The sequence below is a fragment of the Camellia sinensis genome, chromosome 12 (genome assembly GCF_055761805.1).
Source record: "Camellia sinensis isolate YWXY chromosome 12, ASM5576180v1, whole genome shotgun sequence".
Lineage (NCBI taxonomy): Eukaryota > Viridiplantae > Streptophyta > Magnoliopsida > Ericales > Theaceae > Camellia > Camellia sinensis.
In genome coordinates this window covers 121,095,433-121,120,421 of record NC_138972.1, presented here as the reverse complement: position 1 = coordinate 121,120,421, position 24,989 = coordinate 121,095,433, and the positions used below count along the sequence as shown (strand labels likewise).

Sequence of the window (24,989 nt, the reverse complement as noted above, 5' to 3'; positions counted from 1 at the left end):
GAAGATAATGTATTGTCATGCATTTGCTATTTTTGTCAAATCATGAATTGAATTAGTATGGTAATTATTTTTCTAGTAGTTTTTAATTTTTTTTTAGAATTTCAAAGAGTTAATTTGTTTTTTGTTTTTGCTACGGATAAAGTTTTGTGGGTCTTTTTAAACTTATACTTTGGGTGTAAAATTATCATATTACCGTTATTATGTTGTGAAACCTTTGTTAACATAACTAATACAACACAGTGAAATTTCTCAATCTAATGAAAGCAAAACCTTCTTTACATAAATTTGAAATCACTCTCTTACTGATTAATAATAAATAAATAAATAAATAAATAAAAAGAAAAGAAAACCAAATCAAACAGGTTTTTGAAATTTTTTAAAAATATATATATATATTTATTTTGGAGATAAACCAATAGAAGCCATACCATTCCTTGTACTTATTGAAAGAGGCTTCTGTGAGCTCCTTCAGTTGCGGATGCTCTCGGGGATAGCCAGTAGTTTCCACAGTGTACTGTAAAATAAGTGTGTATTATATTTGCCCCAATATGTTAGGTCCTTTAGAGGCACTACAACAATTCACACTTTTGGCGACCAAATTTGGCGACTAAACTTTTTTCAGTCGCCAAAAGTTGTAGAATAGGCAACTAAAAATTATATTGGTCGCTGTTGAATCTAGTTTTTAGCTACTAAATTTTTTTAGTAGCTGTATCTTAATTATTGGCGACAAAAAAAAAATTTAGGCGCTAAATATGCCACAATGGGTGACTAAAAATTATTTTATTCGGCATTAGTATATGTTTTAGGCTACTAAAATTTTTTTAGCCTTGGTACATCAATTTTTGCCTACTAAAATAAATTTAGTTGCCAAAAAGCTAACATAATGTTTGCTATTAATCTTTGGCGACTAAAGGTTCAGTCGGCAAATATTAATTTTTGGTTACCAAAATACTTTTAGTTGCTGTATAGTATTTTTTGCCTACAAAATTAATTTAGTAACTAAATAAAAACATAAATTTCACTTTTCATCTTCAGTGACCAAAAAATTGGTCACTGAATATTTATTTTCGGTGACCAAAAAGCCTTTAGTCGCCAAAAGTGGTATAATAGGCGACTAATATTTTAGTCGCCGTTACTTGAACTTTGGCTACCAAAATTTTTAGTTGTTATATATTGGTTTTTGCCGACAAATAAGCTATTTGGTCGCTAAAGGTCTAGCAATTTTAGAGGGAAATAAATTTTTAATATTGGCGCCCCTCTTCTCTCTTTAGTCAAACACAGAGAGAGAGAGAGAGAGAGAGAGACCACCAAACCTCACCCCACCTCATCTCAGCGCAGACCAGCGTCGCACGCTAGCGCCATCGCCGCATCCTCACAGGTTCTCTCTCTCACTCTCAGTCTGTCTGTCTGTCCCTCCCTCTCTCTCTTTGTCTCTCTCTCTCTCTCTCTCTCTCTCGCTCTCTGCCTCTCTAGCCTTCGCCTTCGTCGTCGGTCTCTCTCTCTATCTCTCTCTGTCCCCCTTTCTCCATTCCCCCTTTCTGAATCTTGCTCCCGGGTTTTTATGATTTCTTCAAGCAACGAATTGTTTCATTGACTACCCTTTTGCCCTTTTCTTTCCTGGTAAATTTAATCTGTTTTTAAAGCATTTCAAACCCTTTTTTGCTTTTCTTAGATTGCTTGCTCATGAGTGTATTCTTTGATTCATTTTTTTGTTTGATTCTTTTGTATTGTTACTTGTGAAATACTCTTTTTTTGGAACCCCTTTTAGATTGTTAATCATTTCTTTTGTTGAATTTCAGCTTGGATTGAACCTCAGAGATAATTTCTTGATCTGGGTTATGCGATTGTTGGTGAAAACAAAGGTGTTGTACCCTATAATTTAAATTTAAAAATAAACCAATAAAATGAGGGACCCCAATTTGGTCATTCGTTTCAAGAGGCCTCTGAATTTTATCTTCTATGTATTATAGTTCGTATGTGTTATTCTCATATTTGTAAACCCGACAAATTGTTGTTGTTGTTCATATTTTGGTGCAAAAATCCGATTCAAATCTCGGACAAGGTGTTTTATGCAAAAAAAAATCTGGCGAGTTTGTATAAAATCCTGGCTGTGAGCTGCCTCCAACACTGTCTTGTATGTCTTGTATTTATTCTTATTGTGGAAATTCAAGGGTGTTGATCTCTTAATCCTGAAGGTAATTTGTGCTCTGACATTGTTGTTGAATTCCCATAATTGCATTTGATGATTGAAGGTTGTCCATTTTTACTAATGGTATGTGGAATCGAAGTGCAGGATTGGCATTGTTGGAATTCTGTGCAAGTGTAGATTATGACCCATATGGCGCCTTTTCAATTGGAATCCCGATGACGACGACCCATGTATGTGGTTCGGTGTTCATTGCATTGATGGTGAAGTACAATATCTCTAAGTCCCTCTTAGACTTACTCAAAAAGTTTCCAATTACATTCATTTCAATTTATTTCCTTAAAATGTGAACGAATGTCTTCTTTCCTCAAATAGTGAGCAAATGTGTTGAATCTTTTGTAGTTAGAATTTATTGTGAACGGAAGCCAAGATTTTTGTTTAAAGATTTGATGACGAGGGTTTAGAATTGTACAATTTGAATCACTATATCTTCTGACGTATTGCTATTTAATTTTATGTGTAGAGATCTCAATGGACTTTCCTTTGCAGGGAAACTTGCCCCAGACCTTGGGAAGCTTTCTCATCCGAGATCTCTGTAAGTGTCATTTGGTTTTTGTGGTCATTAGTGCTGATTCATGGGTATTAGTGGTGATAAATGTGAAGTTCAAAGTCAACTTGTTGAGATTTTGCAGTTTAATTTGAATGGTTCTTGGAAGCTTATGATAATTGTGTTTTGTTTAAATTAATTGTTACAACAGTTTCTGTTACTATAAGGAAGTATTTTTAATTGAAGAAATTAAGATTTAAATCATTTGTTGGATGACTCTCATATAATTTTTAAAAGGTTTAAAGATTAACAAAGAAAAGAATAAGCACATGTAAAAAGTGTATCCAATTGGTTTGGCCAAGGAGATGTATTACCTTAAGTAGCTATGACATTACTTAGGCCTCGTTTGGGAAGTGGCTATTTTAGTAGGCTTTTTGGCTATTTTAGTAGGCTATTTTAGTTTTTGTGTTTGGGAAGATGAGATAGATTTTATTTGAGTTGTTGTATTGAAAAATGTGTTGAAATGATGTTTAAATTTAAAATGACAAATTTGTCCCTAAAATTATAATTTTTAAAATTGATATAAAGGGGCAAAATGGTAATTTAGCCGTTGATGTAACATTTTGGGGCTGTCCGGGCAGCAGCCTATATATATATATATATATTTTTGAAAACCGATGAACAGTGTTGCTTTTGGCCTTTTTTCTCAAATGAGGCTATAATAGCCTCATTTTCGGCTTCCCAAACAGCGCCTTAAAGTTACATGGAATCTGGCTGCCAGCTCAATTAGCAGTAGCTAAAGTTGTTGCCACAGTGTGCTAAGGGTCTGGATTTGTTAGTGGGTTGTATGTACCAAGTTTGATGATTGGTGCTATTGTGGGTGCTGTATTTTGTGGTTCAATTGCTGAACTAATCAATTCAGCCATTCTAGGAAATGCTGCTATTGCCCAACTACAGGCAAATGCACTGGTAAGTGGTCATTGCATTCTACTTAAATATGCCCAAATCAGCTTATGCGCATAATAATTTGTTTGTGTCATCTTCTTGATTGATCAAAATTTTTAGTTCTTGATGTGTGTTTATACTTCTTATGTTGCTGTCTGCATCTATGCATCTGATGCTGCTGTCTGCATTGCTGGAACTGTAAATCCTGCTGGAGTTGTGCAGTTGGCTGCTGCTGGCAACTGACTGGGAGTAAAAGAGAGAACAAAAAAGAAAAAGAAAAGAGAAGGAGAGGAAGAAAAGGGAGAAAAAGAAAGAAGAGACTTGTGCAATATTGTAAGAACTCTTTTAACCCTTACTTTCTCCTCTACCGCCTCTTCTATCTTGTCATCTTGGTTGTGTATTTTTGTATTATGCATGTTTATGGTGAACCTTGATTGAACAGGAGTACGGCTTAACATCTTGATATGATTTTTAGCTCTGCTCTGCACAGATTCTGTGCATATGCAACAACTTGGCTGATTTTCTAAACTTCACACAAAAATCCTTTGGCTCTGAAAGTTTTACAGGACCTCTATTAATGTGTTATTTGTATAACTGAATTTTTGTAAGATCATGGGAGGTGTTTTGGGTTTCAAAAACCTCTTGTCCTTACAGTTGGACTCTGCAGATTTCTGGGAGTAACAGCTACCCCTTACTTTGTTCTTATGCCATTTTCTTTACAAAACTCCTTGTGTGATACCAGTGCCAAATTTTAGATATATGAGATACCTTTCTATGGCCAGAAAAAATATTCAGTATTAAGAGAGTTGTGACCATTTTACCAAAACAGATCAGAAACAGACCAGCCTTGCCTCCAGCAGTATTTTCACCCTCTTGCTGTGATTTTTTGGCTTCGAGTCCTCTGATAAAATATCAGTAACTTAAATGAATGAATACTTTGTCTTTGCAGATATTGAATCCGGAGTGTACATACGCTAAACGGCTAAAATGTGAGAATACCTTTTGATTTGTTGCAACTGCTCAAAGGCACTTCTCTAAGTTTTTTTCTTGTTGTAGTTATTGTTTGCTTCACTTCATTGGAAGAAGAAGTTTAAAAAAAAAAAGCTGCCTCCATTGAAATAAAAGCGTACTCATGGAATGAGTTCCAACACATGGTTAGTTTTAAAATCTGATTAATATATTCCTAATTTCTCTGACATTAATCATTGAACACATGGTTTGAGATTCCATGGTTTATTTAATAACTGCAGAGGATATCTCATCCTCTTTCCCAATTTGGGTTTGCAATGACCTCTTTTTTGGTTTTCCACATGAATCAACTATTTGAGAATGTCTGACTGATGATTGTCAATAGTTTGATATTCTTCCATACTTCTGAAGTTTTTTTTTTTTAATTTGTTTTTTTCTAATTTATATGCAGGCTATTAGCCTGTGAAGGAATAAATGCAGCGCAGCTTGCTCGAGATCTTAAATCTTTTGAATTAAAGGTAATTCTTTTAACTTTTACACTCTTGGTAGGTTCAAACGTTGAATACTTAAATCATTCTTTTGTGTTAAAACTAGATTGAATATTGAATACTCTACTGTTGGTAGTATAGAAAATCTCTTTCTGTTGAGCACTTGAAACCCCAATATTATAGCTTAGAAGTGGATGAGGGTTCTGTTGTTTGAATGTCCATTCTTATTTTTACAGTTTGAGTTGACCCTGGTGCAACTAGTGATGGTATTAAACTCAACCACTGCTAACCAGTCACTTAGACTACTAAATCAAAGAACAGGCAGATCTGAACATCAAGCGATCAATTAGTTAAGTGGGAGTTTGAGCGCCCATTTGTAAAAATATCTTGAGAGCAAGAGTCCCATAAAAGCATCAATATACATATATAAGTAGAGACATATATCAAGTGATTTTTTATGTATTAATCATGTGCAAAACTAATTATATCTATTTAAAAATCAGCTGAATGCATTTCAAATAATGTTTTTATTAATAGTTCATAACACTAACAAGACTTTAGGGAGAAGGAGGCCCACAATTGCATAATAAATAAAATTGGCACTTAATTACAATGATTGTTGAGTGTTCTACCATCTCTATACACTCTAGATCACATCGTACAGAGGTTTCCCACCTTTTGTGTGTTTGTGTTTTGTTGTGTGACCTTCAACACTTGGTTTGACTTAATCTTTGAGTTCTTGTCTAGTGGAAGGTATAATTTCTCATTCTATCACACACCTATACTCTAGTCACACACAACGACACCATAGGAGCTCTAGATGAGCATCCCTGTTGAAGTGTTTAGGATTGTGTTTAGTGGTTGTTAGTTTTAGGTGAGTGTTTGGTATTAATCTCTCTTTTTATTTCTTGTACCTTATTTTACTTGAAGGTTGGGTCCGTTGCTTTTGCAACTTCTTTTCTTTTGTGATTTACTTGAATATTTATTTATTTTTGGTATGTGATTTACTTGAAACTGTAGTTCTTGATTTCAATTTTCTGGGCTTGTAGCATTTAACATGTCCTATTTCATGATAGAAGAGGTCTCACATGGTTATGTTATGGTGTGCCTACGATGGAAACTAATCTAATTTTTTCCTCGATATTTTGTAGTCTATGCTTGTTTTCTTGAATCCAATCAAGTTTGGAATAACCTTTACCTTCGGCAATTTGCTCTCACTTGGGAGGTTTGTGCTTAGATTTGTATATTAGTATGCTTCTTGCCATTATTCCCGGTAAAGAGATTTAGTTTTTAGTTATTTAGATTTCTATTGAATTTTTGGGATTCTTTATTGAAGTTTGGATTCATTCATTCATCCTTGTATGTGCATATTGTTCAGCAGGTAAGTATCCTATGCTTTCTCACAGCCTTGACTTGTTTTCCTATTTGTCTTGATCTTTTCCTTGGCAAGTTGTAGTGCCTTTAGTTTGTACTCATGGTAAACATGTCCTCATTTTCTTCATTTTTCTCAATACTTGAGTGTTTATATCAAATTAATTATATGAATTTGTGACTCTACTCTTGGTTGTCAAACATTAGTTGGAAATTACTAAAAAAAATTGTGGACAAATTACTTTGGCTGTCAAGGTTTGAGTCTATCTGCATTTCTAGTGCTTAGAGTTGATGAAATGACACTTTCTAGCTTATAAAACTCTGTTTGGACTTTGGTTCAATGCTTTTATCAATGGCGCAGCATTGCATGTACAGGAAAAATATGCATGAGATCCTCACGTCATGTACGTTTACTTAATTGATCATTTCAACTATTATAGATGTGGTGATCAAACCAGTCTCAAGTCAGATTCTATATGCAGAATTAAGTAAATTTATGGGAGTGTGCTAGTCTTCGGTCAATGATGAGGTTGGTGAAGAGATGGGTGGTTAGCGTGTCAACACAGGATCTGTGGCAAAACACCTTAATTAGCATGCCTTAAACTTACCTGAAAAAGGGCAATAAGGGGGTGAAAATGGGAAACAGCCCCCGAACCAACGTACGGATGTCACGGCCACCTTCCCCGTGACAAATAGAACTTGTCATAACGGACGGAATGTCATTAGCACACGTAGTTTGGTAGTTAGAGCCGAAAATACATTAAACTTCACTGAAAAACGTTAAGGGGGTGAAAATATGAATTAGCCCCCAAACCACCGTATGGATGTCACGATCACCTTCCCTGTGATGAATAGGACCTGTGATAACAGACGGAATGTAATTAGCATGTGTTGGTTGGGAGTTAGAGCCAAAAACGCTTTAAACTTAACCGAAAAAGGGCGTTAAGGGGGCGAAAATGCGAATCCTCCGAATCACCATACAGATGTCACGGCCACCTTCCCCATCACAAAAGACGGAATGTAATTAGCACACGTAGTTTGGGACTTAGAGCCGAAAATACATTAAACTTAACTAAAAAAGGGCATTAAGGGGCTGAAAATGCGAATCAGCCCCCGAACCACCTTACGGATGTCACGGCCACCTTCCCCATGGCAAATAGAATTTGTGACAATAGACGGAATGTAATTAGCATGTTTAGGTTGGGAGTTAGAGCCGGAAACGCCTTAAACTTAACCGAAAAAGAGCATTAAGGGGGCGAAAATGCTAGTCAGCCCCCGAATCACTGTACGGATGTCACGGCCACTTTCCCTGTCACAAATAGGACCTGTGACAACAGACGGAATGTAATTAGCACACGTAGTTTGGGAGTTAGGGCTGAAAATGTATTAAACTTAACCGAAAAAAGGCGTTAAGGAGGCGAAAATGCGAATCAGCCCCCGGACCACCATACGGATGTCACGGCCACCTTCCCCGTCACAAATAGGACATGTGACAACAGACGGAATGTAATTAGCACACGTAGTTTGGGAGTTAGAGCCGAGCATGTATTAAACTTAACCGAAAAAGGGCGTTAAGGGGGCAAAAATGTGAATCAGCCCCCGAACCACAGCACAGATATCACGGCCACCTTTCCCGTCACAAATAAGACCTGCGACAATAGACGGAATGTAATTAGCACACGTAGTTTGGGAGTTAGAGCCGAAAATGTGTTAAACTTAACCGAAAAAGGGCATTAAGGGGGCGAAAATGCGAATCAACTCCCGAACCACTGTATGGATGTCACGGCCCCCTTCCTGGTCACAAATAGGACCTGTAGCAACAGACGGAATATAATTAGCACACGTAGTTTGGGAGTTAGCGCCAAAAATGCATTAAACTTAATCGAAAAAGGGCGTTAAGGGGGCGAAAATGCGGATCAGCCCTCGAACCACCGTACGGATGTCACGGCCACCTTCCCCGTGACAAATAGGACCTGTGACAATAGACGGAATGTAATTAGCATGTGCAGGTTGGGAGTTAGAGCAAAAAACGCCTTAAACTTAACCGAAAACGGGGGGGAATGTGAAACAGCTTCCGAACCAGCGTACAGATGTCACAGCCACCTTCCCCGTCGTAAATAAGATCTGTGACAATAGACGGAATGTAATTAGCACGTTTAGGTTGGGATTAAGAGCTGGAAACGCCTTAAACTTAACTGAAAAAGAGCGTTAAGGAGGCGAAAATGCAAGTCAGCCCCCGAATCACTGTACGGATGTCACGGCCATCTTTCCCGCCACAAATAGGACCTGTGACAGTAGACGGAATGTAATTAGCACATGTAGTTTGGGAGTTAGAGCCGAAAATGTATTAAACTTAACCGAAAAGGGCGTTAAGGAGGCGAAAATGCGAATCAGCCCCCGGATCACCATACAGATGTCACGGCCACCTTCCTCATCACAAATAGGACCTGTGACAACAAACGGAATGTAATTAGCACACATAGTTTGGGAGTTAGAGCCGAAAATGTATTAAACTTAACCGAAAAATGGCGTTAAGGAGGCGAAAATACGAATCAGCCCCCGAACCACTGTACGGATGTCCCAGCCACCTTTCCCGTCACAAATAAGACCTGTGACAACAGACAGAATGTAATTAGCACACGTAGTTTGGGAGTTAGAGCCGAAAATGCATTAAACTTAACCGAAAAACACTACAAGAAATGACAGTTTTGGTGACTAAAATATTGGTTGCCAAAAGTCCCATTTTTGGTCGCCGAATCTAATTAGCGACTAAATTTTTTTGTCACCAAGTTCGTCGCCTATACCCTGTCGGCGATAGTATTGGCGACTAAACTATTATTGGTCGCCGAAAGTTAAACATTTGGCTACTAAACTTTGGTTAGTCGGGAAAGGTGATCTTTAACTATATTAGCAATGTTCATAAATGGTCGATTCATGATAACAATGGCCACTTTAGCTGTTACCTAGGCATAATTTTCCACAATGTGATTCAATAATACCACATCATCTTTGTTCATCTTGTACCTCTATTCTCCTCTTCTTCAATGTGCAAGCAACCGTGCAACTATGTGAGGCAGGCTTCACTACAAATACCATTCATATGAAATCAAGCAATGAGTAACCATTCATTTAATTTATTTCGCATCTAAATCTTATCACAAAGAAGAGGAGAGCAAAGATTAGAGAAAGGGTTAATCTGCACAGAAAGGGCTGTTTATACAAGTAACACTAACCTTGTTCTTGAATGACTGTTGTTGTCACCGTCTACACTCACAATTTTACTGTCTAGAGAGGAGGGAAATTGTAGACCAGATTAGAAAATAACAAAACTATGAATACAAAATGTTATAAAAGAATAACTACGAAAACAAAAGGTTGATGCCTGAATTTGAAAATTACTAACAAAACAAGTATGCAGAATAAGTACTAGACATGTCTTTTGCCTCCAGAGTTCGAGCCAACTTTTCTACAGTGATGTAAGTAAAATAACTGTACCAAGAAGGAATTATATTATCCATCAACAAAATTTCATTTGGAAACTTATATACTTATAGGTACGATATTCCCCTAAAATTTATTTGATAGGTATACTTAACTTATATGCTTCACCAAATCCTAATTTATTTGCTTAGCTTAGCTTAATCAAGGTTACCTTAAGTATTTTACTAATTGTCCCATTAGCTTAATTAACCAAGCTTTAGTCCTAACCAATCATGCTTACTCCTTAATCCTTATTAGCCTAAATAAACTCTAGAGCTCTCTCTCTTTTTCTATATTCTTCTCTTTTGTTTTGTAGGAAATGTTGAGGTGTGTGTATGCATCACCAAGGATTAATTAGCTTAGTTAATCAATCTTAGTTATAATTAATCAAGGTTAATCTCTAATTAATCAAGGTTTAACTTAATCTTACTTAGCTTAATTAATCATGATTAATGTTCACTAATTCTACTTAATTAGCACTAATCCTGATTAGTAAAAACAATATAGCAGCAAAATGACAAGCACATTAGTCTAAAATATTTAAGCTCCTTAATTAGTGAATAGGGAAACTCAAAATTTACTAAATTCAACCTAGAAGTCCTTCCCTAACTCTCAATACAAGACATAAGGATTTCCATGTTCAAAGCTCTATATTAACATATACTTTCAAACTCATTCTCAAGTAATTATATTCTTTGGTTTGTCTTATCAAGGCGTGTTTCTCACTTTTAATTCTTAAGAAGTCTTAATTCAAGTAGACATATAACATAAGGCAGGGCTTAGGGTATTCAAGGATGAATAATAATATAGTTATATCACGTTACATTCTTTGGGGTGTCGCATTAAGTTTAAAACTTTCCTTCAATTCTACAATCTTCCTTTCAATCCCATCTTCTCTTTTTTCTGAGTGAGAGCTTTTGCTGCTTGGTTTTCCTTTTTGTCCTGATAGTATTGTTCATATACAATGCACTCTATTATAAATTACAATAGACGGTCACCATTTGAGGTGTAGTCGTCCAACACATTTGAAAAACTTGGCTCAAATTCTTAGGCTGTTACATTATTCCCCTGCACATTTTTCATTTAACTAATGTGTGTGCTTGTGCTTTTTTGTTTGTAATTTAATAGTTATAATGTTATCATGTTATCATTTTAATTCTTCTATTTTATTTATTTATTTTTCTGTTTTAAAGTCATCACATATGCATCCCTCTTTTCTGAATTATTAGGCTCCAGTTTTGGTTGTGGCTTGTAACCGTGCTAATTATCTTGAAAGGGCTCTCAAATGTATTCTAAAGTATGCTTAATATTTGTGAGCATTTTCTAGTGCTCCTGATTAATTTGCTCATATTCAATAAATAAATTTAAGGGTAAATTAACAATATCTCCTTACAATTTGCCTAATTACATATTAGCCTCTGTTTTTTATTTAATAATTACATCTTTTACTATTGGTGAATGAGGGCTATTTCACAAGTACTTCCTACAAATTATCCCTTTCTTTCATTCCAGATCTGGTAAATTTCTAATTTCACAAGTACTTCCTACAAATTATCCCTTTCTCAACAACCAAATCAAATATAATGAGAAGCCAACACTGAAGTTGTTCAACAACTATAAAGAATCAACATTTGAGCACAAAAAAACATAAAAATGAATTCAATAACAAAAAAATTGAACATTATCACTAACCTGTAAAGTAAAGAGCCTATCTTCAAACTGCATTTCTTTAGTCAATAAATCAGCTCCGATTGTTGCCTTGTATTGATTGCTAAACTTCTTATTCACATATCTAAAAGCCAATATTCGAGGCAAACAATACCAAATCCACAGAAATAAAAGTAAAAATATACTAAAACAAACACCGTTAAATTCAACAATTAAACTAATAAACAATCCACGAAGGATACTGATTCATCAAAGAGGTATTTCCGACCCTGCAATGCACAAAACAAACAAAACATATAATTAGATCGAGCTCCAATTGAAGAAGTGGAAGAAGAACTTGAAGAGCTCTGATTGAATCTATATAGCAAAAGATCTAAGGCATATATATACGTCTCAAAACCCTAGAATTGAAGATCGACGGGGAGAGAGGGAGGGGAGAGAAGCAGCGGAGAGGGAGAGGAAGAGAGGCGCTGAAGAGAGAGAGGGTGAAAGACATACCTGGGATAATGTTCCAATGTTGGATCAACGGAGGTATGACAGTGCGAGAGAGATCGTAGAAGGAGAGGCGTGAGAGCGAGAGAGAGAAAGAGAAGCAGAGAAATTGGAGCTTATTTAGCCAAAAACGATGATGTTTTGCAAACCTACCCTTTTTTGTTTTTTGTTTTTTTTTTTTTTCCGGACTAACAGATTTGGTCACCAAAGACAGAATTTTAACTTTTTCCCGACTGAAAAATAGTTTCATCGCCAATTAATTTAGGAACCCTTCAAAAATTCAAAATCCTCCCTCCAAAATTTTAATTAAAATTGCTGACTAAAACATTTAGTTGGTAAAAAATTTAGTTGTTCCAAAAAAAATTTTGGTGACCAAAGTTTTGGTCGCCAAAAATAAAAAGTAAATTTTTATTTTTCATTCGACGACTAAATAAGTTTAGTAGCCAAAACCAACTATACAGCGACTAAAAAATCTTTTAGTCGTCAATTGTGACATTTTTAGCGACTAAAAATTTTAGTCTCCAATTGGTGCATTTTTAGCGACCAAAATTTTTTTTAGTCGCCAATTGTGACATTTTTAGTGACTAAATTTTTTTTAGTCGCCAATAATCAATATACCCCGACTAAAAAAAATTAGTAGCTAAATCATGTATTTTTTCCGACTAATATAATTTTTGGTCGCCAATTCCACAACTTTTGGCAACTAAATTTTTTTTAGTAGCCAAATTTGGTCGCCAGAAGTGTAATTTCCTGTAGTGAAAGAGCGTTAAAGGGGCGAAAATGCGAATCAGCCCCCGAACCATCGTACGGATGTCACGGCCACCTTTCCCCTGACAAATAAGACCTGTGACAACAGACGGAATGTAATTAGCACGTGTAGATTGGGAGTTAGAGCCAAAAACGCCTTAAACTTAATCGAAAAAGGGCGTTAAGGGGGCGAAAATGCAAAACAGCTTCCGAACCAGCGTACAAATGTCACAGCTACCTTCCCCGTGGCAAATAGGACCTGTAACAATAGACGGAATGTAATTAGCACGTTTAGGTTGGGAGTTAGAGCTAAAAACGCCTTAAACTTAACCGAAAAAGGGCGTTAAGGGGGCGAAAATGCGAATCAGCTCCCGAACCACTGTACGGATGTCACGGTCACTTTCCCCGTGACAAATAGTATCTGTGACAACAGACAAAATGTAATTAGCATGTGTAGGTTGGGAGTTAAAGCCAAAAACGCCTTAAGCTTAACCGAAAAAGGGCATTAAGGGAGCGAAGAAGCAAAACAGTCCCGGAATCACCGTAGACAACAGACGGAATGTCATCAGCACACGTAATTTGGGAGTTAAAGCCGAAAACGGCTTAAACTTATTCGAAAAAAAAGAGAGTTTGACATGCAATAAATGTTCAACATTTTCATTGTGAATGATGCCATTGTTTCATCATACATGGTGGTCATTTGGGTGGTAAACGTATTAAGAAAGCATGATATGGTTATAGAGATAACCCCGTAGATTACTCAATCATTTTACTTTGACTAGGAAAATGAGAATGAAGAAGAGTTAAAATAAATTTACCACCAAAACATTCTATTCATAAAAATTTATTTTATGAAAAGGTATGCCCCTAGAAATGGTATTATTTGTAAATTGAAATCAAGTTTGGAATAAATCTTTCATGATACATACATATGATTGTATTTCGAAAAAAGATTTTTATAGATTGTTCTACCTTAAATGCATGTTATTACAACATTTTTCCTATGTTTAAATGAATTGATATTTTGTAATGGGTGCAATTGTTTTTTTATTTTTTGTAGATGGCTTTTGGCGTGGACTTGTGGATAGTCTACATTTTTGTTTATGAAGGACACTTGATGCTTTTGTATAATCCTGCTAACTATGTCTTCCTCTACTTTTGTGAATATTAGCATTACTGATACATATAACTTTTGTAATCCAACTAATAGTTGCTGGTGTGGCATATAGATCACTTTTGTAATCCAATGATGGCAAGTTGTACCACGCCAAATGGCCATATCGCATGGTAGTAAATATATTTTTTGTATATGGCGGGTTGGATTTTTGTATGGAAATATAATTTTAGTTTGGACAATAGTTGGTTTGTATGGAATATATACATTTAAAGTTATTCATTTTTGGATGGTTGGAAGTAATATGGACTATGGCATGATTGATAATTTTACGTTGTGAAATGATGGATAGTATATGTATTGTTTTGTTTATATACGTATAATAGGTTGCATGGAATATAGGCAGGTTGTGAATAAATTATAATTTTGTGATGAACCATAAGAGCATGTTTTTGGCGACTAAATTGTTAGTAGTTAAAAAAAAACAGAAAATAGTTTTGGCTACTAAAAGTTTAGTAGCCAAAAAAAACAATCGAACATATGGCGACTAAAATATGTCGTAGCTAAAAAAATAAGTTGAAGAAATAAAAAAAAACTTTTGGCAACTAAAACTTTAGTAGCAAAAAAATGTGAGACTTTAGGCAATCAAATGTTTAGTAGCCAAAACAGAAAATGTTTGCCGACTAAAATCTTAGTAGCTAAAAACATAATTTAGGCGACTAAACCTTTAGTAGGCAAAAAAAAAAAAAGACTTTAGGCGACTAAAATCTTAGTAGCCAAAACATTGTTATTTATTTTAGGCTACTAATATATTTAGTAGCTAAAACTCTTTTCCAGGACTAAATGATTAGTCATTAAAAATAATTGAACTTTTAGCGACAAAAAAATTTGTCGCCGAAAATATAATATTTAATTTTATTTCAAACCTTTTGGCGACTAAAAATTTAGACGGCAATGTAGTACATTTGGCGACTAAAATAATTTTAGTCACCAATGATCTTTCTCGACAATTCTTCCCCGACTAATTCTGCGACCAAATATTTCTGTCGCTAAAAGCCTTCGGCGACTACATAGTGACTTTTGGCGACTAAAAATGTAGTTGTCAAAAGTGAAAATTCTTGTAGTGAGGACATTTGATAAAATTAGACTGATATAGAGAATCAATATGGTAGAATTAGAATTACAATATGAGAGTTTTTTTGATCGACAATATGAGAAAGTTTGAGAGATTAAAGTGTGCACATAGTTTTTGTTTTTATTTTATATACATATAATAAAATTTTTATTTAGTGAAAAAGGAAAAGGGTGGCGGGAAGTGAAACCTGTGGTACGACTTGAAATCCGCATCTCAAGTTTGTTAAGATCATGTAAAAATGGCAGAAATTAATAAATTAAATGAGTGAGAAGCATAACTAGCTGAATTATTTTTTTATGACAATAAATTTATCACTTAAAATTGAATACTATAACTTTTTGATAAATAAATTCAGTCCACAAAACCGGCTCTTAACAACCCTAAATAATAAGTCAGCCAAATTTTGCTTTGCCAAGTGCTGCATTGCAAACCAATTCAAAGTTGGTTTGCCAAAACCGCTTTGTAAGGAATTGTTAGTTTAAAACCAACCCATATTTTTCACTTCTTATCCGACACCTCTCTCTAAAATGTTTAGTATCATTTTCAGTTTTTTGTTTTCATTTTTTGAAAAACAAATAAATAAATAAAAGTTTAAAAACAAATGGCTTAAGAAACACACACACACACACACACACAAAAATTGTTCTCAAGAAATATTTTCTCACAAAATGAAAGCGATGTACTTTTTAAACTTTAATAAAAATGTGAAAAACAAAAGCAATACCAAAGAGGTAAGTTTCCGAAATATCCCTAAGCAAATGCAAATTTTAAAGATCTTAAGCATGAGTTTTAAAATTATACTTGCAGATGTAAGTGATGAAAATATTTAATATATGTATATTGTTGCAAATCAGTTGGACTTGTATCTGGGCATATAAACACAGCACACAATACTCTACATCAATGCACTCTCAATCACATGATGTGGTAGAAATCTCAGATAATCATGCAATGGAGAGAGCGTTGGAACATAGAGACAAAAATTAAAGTCCAAACATCCTTCACCTACAAACATGGCACGAAATGCTTTGCACTAATTGCATGATGTTATAGAAATTTCAATACACAATCATGAAATTGAGAGAGAGCGTTGAGATAGAGATACATAAATTTAAGTGCAAGAGATCCTTGACGTACAAATACTATTGGGTGAGGAGGATTTCTATGTACATTAAAATAAATAAATAAATAGAGTAGGCAAATAAGTGAATTAAAACATTGAAAATATAAAAATAATTATAATTAACTATATATCCAATAGGAAAAAGTGAAAAGCATAAGAAACTAACCTTTGTGACAGGTTCAGTTAGGAGGCTGCTCTTCACATATGGGTCTCCCATGGCTGAGATGGGAAGCCTTCTCACACTATGTTTGTTTTTGTGTTTTTTTGGCTTTGAAAAAAGACGAAAATGTATAAACCAAAAATAAAAGCTATTGTTTGTTATAAAACCGATGATGCCTCTAAACATGGAGGTTTTTTTACTTTTAAAAACACTTGGGCATTCTTCATAGGAGAAGCTCAAGAACACATGTGTACATTCATATATATATATATATTCATCAATATCCCATTTAAATCATAAATGTTATACTTTTAAAATAACAATAATAATAATATGAAAAGTGTTTAAAAATAAAATATATTGACCAGAATCATTCTATTCTATTCATACGCTTAACTATGTGTTGTGTGAATGTGACGACCAATTTCAATTTTATCGTTGTGCTTTTGAAACTTCTCATTTCCTATATTCTTCATGATTATTGTAAAGCTTTCCATATTTTCTTTCTAAAAAATAAAATGTGTGTTGTGTTTGAGCTAGAAAATTATTGTAATGTTTGGGCCAACATGTTAAATTTGATTTCAATTAATCATGATTAGTCAAATTCACAAAAAAAAAAAAAAAAAAATACGATACTTTATCTTTTCACTTGTTTAAGGAAGTGTAACTTGACAACATTAAATCTCTTATTAATGAAAAATTATTGAAGTACTCTTGTCAAATAAGAAATTACAACACACATAAAGTGAGATTATTTATTTCTTAACTCTCTAATAAAAGTGAATTAATAAATTTCACTTATAAAATTTTTTGTTTCATAATTAACTTTAGGCATGTAAATAATTTAGACTATAAAATATTACACTAGAGAAAGAGAGAAAGTTTGTTGAAAAATTATATTGTGGTCCAGGGACACCATGTGACTTTGCCCTTGATCAATCACAATTTACCATGTATTTTCTTATTTTTCAATCATTCAATATAAAATCATAAATTCTACATATTTCACCAATTACAACTCACTTGGGACACCAGTGTGTTTGGTTTGAGTTTTCTGAATTAAGTTTTTTGAAAATTGAGTTTTTTGGTTTTCGTATTCTTTTGTTTTTAGTGAATATTTTTTAAATTTTAAACATTTTTTTTACTTTTTTAGATGCGCCTTAGTTACATGTATCTAAAAAGTAAAAAATTTGTGAAAAAATATTTTAAAAAATTAATAAATACATAAAAATACAAAAAATGTACTAAATTCTTGTATTTTTTTTTTGTATTTTTGGTATTTAGTGAATTTTTAAAAGTTTTTTTTTTACAAATTTTTTATTTTTTAGGTGTATTTATGTTAGGTGTGTCTAAAAAGTAAAAAAATTGCTTAAAATATTAAAAAAATTTAGTAAAAACAAAAAAACACGGAAAATAAGAAAGTAGAATTTTCTGAAAACTCAAACCAAGCATTCTTCTCAGACTTGGGACACCATGTCGCCGTGTCCGGACCACCAAATAACTTCTCGACTTTATTGGGAAGGATTCTTGGCAAGAAATGCCACGTGGCAGAAAGGGATCAACTGTTATGTGCCAACCAAATTGAGGTTGTGTTGTGGCTCTCCTTTGATGAATATATTCACTCTCCTCCACCATTAACCACATGTAAACAACCTTGCATTTCTTATTCGCATCGTTTTGCTTCTCTCTCTCTCTCTCTCTACAATTCTTGCAGGGAAGATCGAAGGTGAGAATGCCAGGACTAAGAGCCCCTTGCGATTACTCGAAAGAACCACCTCGTCATCCAATCCTGCTAATCAATTCCAAGGCAAGTTTCTCTTCTTTGATTTTGAAAAAGCTTTTTCCAAAGACACAATGAGGGTGTTTGGTGGAGATCATTTTAAATTAAAAACTGATAATTATAAAACAGAAATTAAAATATCTCATTTGACGAGTAATTATTTTAGTTAAAAATCAAAAAATTATCATATCACTTATTCTATTTTTTTATACGTTTTTTTATAAAAAATTAAAAATTTATTAAAATAATTTATTCGCAAACCAAGTCTCCGAAAAGTCAGTTTTTCTTTTACTTATTTAAGTTATTTATGTCTAATAAACTATATGATAGTATCAAACAGTTTGACACAAACTTTTATATTAAAATAAACAATAAACTGCTTCCATAATCCCGTCAAACACCCCCAATGAAGATTGAAATTAACTTTGTGGAATTCACATTCCTCACTTCTTGGATTTTGGGATTTGTAAAGCTCGCTCACTCACTCACTCACTCTTGTTTGCTATTATATGCATATATATAGGAACCTTTCAATGCTGAGCCACCTCGTTCGGCCTTGATTTCCTCTTATGTAACTCCGGTGGATTTCTTCTACAAGCGAAACATGGTCCAGTCCCCATTGTTGATGACATTGAAAGGTATAATTCTGTTTTCACTTCCTTCGTTTTTGTTTTTTGTTTTTATTTTTGAAAAAATTGCATTTTAGTGGAAATAATTCAAAATAAATGCAAAAGGTGACCTCCTTTTGCAACTTTCAATTTAGCCAAAAAAATCACTATAAATTGTCACATTATTCTCTCTATTTTTATTTTTTTTATATCTTTTTGTAAAAACCTAAAAAATTACTAAAATAATGCGTTTCTTTTTTTTGAACGAAATAATGCGTTTCTAAATTAGTGATTTTGCTTAATGATATAGTTATAATAAAAAAATTATTCACTAAATATGTCTACTGAGAGAATTTTGTGTGAAAATAGAACGACCCCAATGGAAGCATGTTATGGGGCAAGTGACAATTTTGATCTTACGTGCACTGGAACACATTATCCCACTTACTTTTCCATATTTGTACAATTATTTTGAATTTTTCTCACTGAAAGTCAATTCCTCAATGGATGCATGCTATGGGGCAAGTGACAATTTTGATCTTACGTGCACTGGAACACATTATCCCACTTACTTTTCCATATTTGTACAATTATTTTGAATTTTTCTCACTGAAAGTCAATTCCTCTTTTTACTTTTCATATTAAAAAAAAAAAAAAAATATTGAAAACATCCAATGTTTTCACAAACCGTTTGGCAGAGCAGCTACAGAGTATGTATAGGTGGTGTGGTGGAAAAGCTCATAGAACTCTCTATAGCTGATATCAAGTAAGTATTTACTACTCTCATAAACACAGTGTTCTTGGCTTTGAGGAAAGATTAATGCATCAGAGCACATGTTAATATCAATTTAACCTTCCATTTCCTTCAAGAAAATTCATATTTTTTTCATTGAAATTGTAGTGATCTTCATATCATGCCATGGATGTCCTTGTGAATTTATTTGAAATTGGAATTTATCTACTAGTTTATGTTACAGGAAGCTACCAAATACAATCTGACAGCCACCTTGCAAGTAAGTTTACATACACCTACTACATACAATACAAGTCAAAGAACACATAAATGGACACAGAATGTATATGGATGTACTAGATTTTACATAATATATATTATGTGTTCAATTCTATGATTAGTTTATGTGCTCGTAGCAGAACTATTTTGACTTCTAGCATACACGTGTTTTGGCCATTGGGCTAAACCCAATTGTTGTGTGGCTACCCAATTTGAACTATTTGTTGCTTCTTTTTCATTTAAAGTTATGCAGTGTGCAGGTAATAGAAGGACTGCAATGAGCAAAGTAAGAGCAGTGAAAGGTGTTGGCTGGGATATCTCTGCCATTGGAAATGGTTTGCTTCTATTCATTCTCTTTTGTACATTTTCACTGCTTCTGTGTTTTCCAAAACATTTTGCAAAACCATATTCATTCTTGTTTTCTCTCTCTCTCTCTCTCTCTCTCTCTCTATTGATATTTTATCTTCTGCACATATGTGCTTAAGCCATTTGGGGTGGAGCCAAACTCGCTGATGTTCTTGAACTTGTGGGAATACCAAAATTGACGAAAACCACTCCTTTGGGTGGAAAGCACGTAGAATTTGTAAGCGTTGATACGTGCAAGGTGAAAATTTCTTAAATTCATTTAATCTTAATTATAAAGAAATTACACTGTTTGGTGGATTAATTCAATTCCAAGTAATTTGGACTATTAGGAGGAGAAAGGAGGTCCATATAAGGCATCAATTCCATTAATTCGATCAACAAATTCTGAAGCTGACGTTTTACTTGCTTACGAGATGAACGGAGAGGTAGGAAATTTTAATGCATTGTTGCTTGCGTTGCGTTTGGCACCATGGAATTCAAGCATTGGATTTGGATAGCAAATTCAAGGAAGAAATGAACTGTAATATCTTCTAAGTTTCTTGAATCCTCTTGTTCTTGACTAATCTTCCTCCATATTGTTTGTTCTTATCGAAATTTGACTGGTTTACCATACCGAAGCCTCTAAGTAGAGATCATGGATATCCACTTCGTGTGGTTGTCCCCGGTGTTATAGGTGCCCGCTCTGTAAAATGGTTGGATTCAATCAACATAATCGGAGAAGAATGTCAGGTTGGTTATGAAAAATGTAAAAATTAGAGTTCTCCAATAATTATGACCTTTCACTTGTAAATTAAATTATATCTTACACACTAATGTGTAACGACAATAAACAGGGTTTTTTCATGCAAAGGGACTACAAGAAGTTTCCTCCTTCGGTTAACTGGGAAAATATCGACTGGTCCACTCGAAAGCCTCAAATGGATTTTCCAGTCCAGGTTTGTTCTATGTATTTGACAGTGGAAATTACATAGCGTTCACAAACGGAACCATTATGAGCATGATAGATGCACTGTGTTTGGATATGTGTTGGATTTGAGGAAGGATTTGAAATTGACAGATTTCAAGTACTTGGGTATTTTAAATCCTTTGTTGAATAAAAAAGATAGGCCAAAACTCAAAATTGACAAAACTTCCCTGTGCTCCTCTACCCATGGTAAGATTCGACTCAAAAACTTTAAATATGCGCGTTAAGAGTTGAGGTTGAGGTGTGAGATTAGGGAGAATTTGAATTAATTATTTCAAATCCATTGAAAAGGTTGCCTACAATCCTTAGTAGATTTGAAACAATAGTTACTTGCTGAACTTTTGTAACATCCTTGACTAATTTGCAGAGGGCAATTTGTTCACTGGAGGATGATAATACAGTGCAGCACGGAAAGGTTTGTAACATATTTCAAACACGGTTCCATTGGGCACAAATATTATGTAAGATTGAAAATTTTTACTTTGATCACCCAATTGTCAGTTCCACAATATAATTTACTTTGTGGACAATATGATACTCATCCTTGTCTTCATTATCGTCATGATGCAGGTCGAAGTTCATGGATATGCAGTGTCTGGAGGTGGGCGCGGCATTGAAAGACTCAATGTGTCATTTGATGGCGACAAGGCAAGGGTGGAAGCATCCAGACACCAAAAGAGTGGAATTCCATATAATGCTATTGCTGATGATGATAAATACTGTGACAAATGGGCATGGGTGCTTTTGAAGCTCAAGGTGATGTCCTCCACAATACAGAGATTTTTGCCAAAGCTGTAAGTAATTGCTAGCTATACTTTTTTCACACAACCCACATATAAGGTATAATGTGCCTATTTGGCAGAAATTATAATCAGCTTATTTCAACTTTCAGCTTAATTTAAACTATTTTGATGTGTTTGGTTTAGCTTATAGCTTATAGCTTTTTGGAAGTCAGAAATAAGCTTATTCATTGAGTGGGGCAGGAGATGTTTTAAGAATAAGTCAGAAATCAGCTTATGTTCATAGTTATAAATTATAAGCTGTTTAGGCATAAGCTATAAGCACTTTCCCACAGCTCTACCAAACAGGGCTAATATCCACCACACATTGCTGCAAAACAGACTTTTAGTGGCGTTTAAAAAACGCCGCCAATTCTTTTTGCGACGCTTAGCACCAAACGCCGAGGACACGGCTATCGCTATAGCTTTGTGGCGGTTTAAAAACGTCGTGATATTAGTATAGGCGGCGTTTTTAAAAATGCCGCCAAATGTCCTACTAAACCCACGCTGACGTCACTGACGATATTGATATCTTTTTTTAAAAATATGGCCGTTAGTAAGCAGATTTTAAGAGGCGTTTGTAGAAACGCCGCCATATCCTTTTTTTTTTTTTGAAATTGTGCTAGTTTTATTTGATTGAACTAAAAAAATACCTGTAATAGCACTAATAAAATAATAACTCCCATTCAAATAGATGAAGCATTAATTCACTTTCTCATTCAATTAATATCCAATCACCATTACCCACAAAATTAACATATCCAAAAATCATGTTTTAACATTAACCACAAACTAACATATATCCAAAAATCATGTCTTAACATTAACCACAAACTAACATATATCCAAAAATTATGTCTTAGCATTAAAGTTGTAGTCTTCACTGGTCTACATGCCTGCATCAGAACATAAACTGCAATCAGATTCACCAAAATAAACACAAATTGAAGAATTTGTACCCAATACTTATAAACAGTACTTAAAACTTGAAGAAGCACTAACAAGAAGATTTTATCACATATCAAGAAGCACTAAAGAATACCTCCTGTCATGATGTTCAAGGCTTTGAATCTTTATCCTTGGGGAATGATCAAACCTTGAATGTGTAAAAAGCCCACTCACAGAACACTTTTACAGAACCGTATGAGAAAAGTGAAAGGGACAGAGTTTCAAGCCTATTCTATTCACAAAACAACGTCTGTGCTTGATGGCTATCACAGGCATATATATAGATAGGCTTGGACCAATATCCAAGTGTAACTCCTTATAACTTCCCACCATCAGGGAAGTTGTAAAGTCCCATGAAGCCACCATATGGGATAGTAAACAGACATGAGATACCCATTAGTCATTAAACCAATTAAATATGTTAGGTTTTTATTCTTGGCAATCCTGTTTGACAAAACTCCTTTCAGTTGTACTTGTTTTCACATTTTGATTTTAGTGAGGTTATGAGTTTATTAGATGCGAATCCAACCCAAATCGTGCTTTGCAGAGAAGTTTTGTGATGCTAATTCTTTCAAGATTGCTACTTCGCTGATTATGACGGGGATCGAACTGTATTCAAAGTTGCCTGTCCGCTCGAGCGGACATTCCCCCGCTCGAGCGGAGAATGCTGAGTTTTATAAGTTTATTCGCCTGCAAAAATACTAGATGCTATTTTTTCCCACTCGAGCGGAACCTTCCGCGCTCGAGTGGAGATCGCGGGACAGTTTTCTATAAATACGTGTATCAGTCCAAATCTAGGATTACTTCTCCAGATCTTCTTCTTGGGTTCTAGGGTTTATCTCTGGGGATATTTTGCTAGTTGTCTTTGATGTTTTGATTGAGTATTCAACTCATGGTTAAAGAGTATACATCAAAGGATTATTTGTTTGTTCTACACAAAAGAGAGAGTTGTTCTTAGGTGGATTCTGAAGAATTCGAGCCTGAAGCTTTGGTGGATTCTGGAGTGGCTCATCGTCAAGACAATTCCGAGGTGGAGACGGGGTTGGAAGAGGCACATAGGGGTTGGTTCAATTCGGGCGTGGATTCGCTAGGTAATTGAGAGTATACCTGTGTAATTCCTTTATGTCTTTTTAGTGGATTGTTTTGTGGCTTTTGCCTGTGGTTTTTATCACAATTGGAAGTGTCCAATTGTGGTTTTTCCACGTAAAATCGTTGTGTCAATTTGTCTTGATTGTTTGATTGGTATTGTTATATACTGCTTAAAATTGATACATAATCACAAATCAACATCTAGGGGATTTCTATATTTTTCAAAATATATATAATAAATATATATAATATAAATAAATAAATAAAACAAACATGTGGCATATGGGCCACTTTATGGATATTCTTACATTCTCCCACTTGGCACATATAACACATGTTGTTGACTGTTGGGTAACTAACAAACTGATGATGACCATAAAAATACCCAAACCTTAGAGGTATAATACACGAATCATGGCGGTTATACTCTATCAATTAAGTATTTCCTTCCATGTATTACATTGTATCACACTCAACTTTATGTGGTGTCATTCTTTATGAATAACTTCTAATAAGTTATTCTGGGTCCAATGATAAAGGCTATAGTACATTTTGTTCAAAAAATGTACGGTACATAAAAAATCAATGGTTAGGATTGAGCCACATCATTCAAAGTGACCTGCTAAAATCATATTTCTTCATAATTATAATCAAATTGATCATAACTTAGTTATAACCACATCTCATAACTAACACCATTTTGTTCATAACTAATATCACATATTTCATAATCATAATCACATATCTCATAACCAACACCACTTTGATCATAACAAATATCACATATCTCATAACCATTGATCACATATCTCATAACTACTACCCACATAAATCATAATCACATCTCATAACCAGCCCCTTTGAGTCATAACCAATTCACATATCTCATAATCACTAGCCACATATCTCGTAACCAACACCTTTTTGTCATAACCAACATCACATATCTCATAACCACTAATCACATATCTTATAATTAACACCTTTTTGCTCATAACCACACCACTTTGATCATAACCAACATCATATATCTCATAACCATTGATCACATATCTCAT

The 24,989-nt window shown here is 34.4% G+C and overlaps 2 protein-coding genes, 1 long non-coding RNA gene and 1 pseudogene across 6 annotated transcripts in view; 3 read left to right on the top strand and 1 right to left on the bottom strand.

The window, feature by feature from the left end:
* The window catches only part of LOC114312664 (uncharacterized), a 146,322-nt gene that overhangs the window by 92,183 nt on the left and 29,150 nt on the right, over positions 1 to 24,989 (bottom strand). The gene's annotated exons all lie outside the window — the stretch shown is intronic.
* LOC114296207 (uncharacterized) lies at positions 1,237 to 14,249 on the top strand. Of its 3 annotated transcripts, none has more exons than XR_014347120.1 (11): positions 1,237 to 1,378; positions 1,800 to 2,195; positions 2,294 to 2,379; positions 2,696 to 2,741; positions 3,625 to 3,662; positions 3,861 to 3,971; positions 4,588 to 4,627; positions 4,695 to 4,792; positions 5,059 to 5,125; positions 6,247 to 6,320; positions 13,914 to 14,249. It is a non-coding gene; the product is annotated as an uncharacterized LOC114296207 (long non-coding RNA). The 3 variants fall into 3 exon arrangements; XR_014347122.1 differs by having other exon boundaries at positions 3,616 to 3,662; XR_014347121.1 differs by lacking the exon at positions 3,625 to 3,662.
* Positions 18,057 to 20,786, top strand: LOC114296203 (sulfite oxidase-like). Its single transcript, XM_082897968.1, has 5 exons — positions 18,057 to 18,192; positions 18,689 to 18,803; positions 19,477 to 20,120; positions 20,271 to 20,389; positions 20,481 to 20,786. Exons 3-5 carry the CDS (start codon positions 20,033 to 20,035, stop codon positions 20,646 to 20,648), a joined length of 375 nt encoding a protein of 124 aa, XP_082754094.1. The 5' UTR covers positions 18,057 to 18,192; positions 18,689 to 18,803; positions 19,477 to 20,032; the 3' UTR covers positions 20,649 to 20,786.
* LOC114296205 (sulfite oxidase-like) lies at positions 20,704 to 21,924 on the top strand (annotated as a pseudogene). The gene is made up of 4 exons (XR_014345979.1): positions 20,704 to 20,880; positions 20,985 to 21,086; positions 21,483 to 21,530; positions 21,686 to 21,924. The product of XR_014345979.1 is annotated as a sulfite oxidase-like (transcript).